Genomic DNA, 960 nt, shown 5'->3' with positions numbered 1-960 from the left:
TTTACTTTCTTTGCTATGAGGGTTGCGAGCGTTTGAAAAGAGGCAGGATTAGCCGAACCTCAGGTGGTCACATGACACTGCATCCATCACTGTCAGTCTGGATGGTGGACTCCCGGGGGAAAAAAAAAAAAATCTTCTTAATCTTTGTTATAGTCTTTGTCAATTTCAATACAATGCAAGACCGTTTCTTTTGTTTTCCACCACAGCTTCATGTCGTCCATGCAACGATACCGAGCTTCTCATGGCCGTCTGCAACAGTGACTTTGGTGAGTACGCACCATTGACGAACACTCGCCCCGGTTGACTTTTATCATGCCAGGAGACTGCCTCAAAATTTGAATTAAAGGAAAGTGTCAAATCACGCAAAAATAACATTTAGGGCTCTCTTTTCACAACCAGCATAAAGCCTGCACCGTGCTCGGCACAAAACTGCACTGAGGCGGGTTAGAACCGATGTTGGTAATTTCGCAGGCCAGCCGATCCGTGAGGGAGGGCTGTAGTGCTGTGGGAGTGGTCACAGATGATCCAAATTCCTGTCTATGTACTCTTCCAGTAGTCCGAGGCTTCATCAAGGACGTGCTTCACAACCGTGATGGTCACATATCGCTGGTGGAAGTGTTGGCGGTGAAGGTCCATCGGCAGCGTAGCGGCGTGTTTGAGCTAGAGGCGACAACTCCTGGATCAGCTCGGGACGTCCCGTTGTGGCGCGGCGTTATCCTTGCCCACCTCCAGTGCGGCGTGAAGCCCGGAGAGGGAGAATTCCTTTTCACGGGCTCGGAACACTTCGGGGACGGTTGGTTGGGTTGCGCTCCGCGTTACAAATACTTCGTGTCCGTCTACCGGACTGCCAAGGCCAGGCTTGTGAATCCCTGCGATTTCCCTTTGTGATGACGGGCCGTTATAACGCCTGTCAACTGTCGAGATGTGACAATTCACGGGTGTCAAATCTGTTTGCATCAC

At 50.8% G+C, this 960-nt stretch overlaps 1 protein-coding gene across 1 annotated transcript; it reads left to right on the top strand.

Annotated features, from left to right (window-relative positions):
* Positions 1-205: 205 nt before the first annotated feature.
* Positions 206-954, top strand: LOC109509261 (meteorin-like protein). Its single transcript, XM_019859140.1, has 2 exons — positions 206-266; positions 554-954. Exons 1-2 carry the CDS (start codon positions 242-244, stop codon positions 886-888), a joined length of 360 nt encoding a protein of 119 aa, XP_019714699.1. The 5' UTR covers positions 206-241; the 3' UTR covers positions 889-954.
* The last annotated feature ends 6 nt before the right edge of the window (positions 955-960 follow it).

Source organism: Hippocampus comes, unplaced genomic scaffold (assembly GCF_001891065.2).
Source record: "Hippocampus comes isolate QL1 unplaced genomic scaffold, H_comes_QL1_v1.1 C16833380, whole genome shotgun sequence".
Classification (NCBI taxonomy): Eukaryota; Metazoa; Chordata; class Actinopteri; order Syngnathiformes; family Syngnathidae; genus Hippocampus; species Hippocampus comes.
The sequence above is the reverse complement of the archived record's forward strand: the minus strand, read 5'-3'. Positions and strand labels throughout refer to the sequence as shown.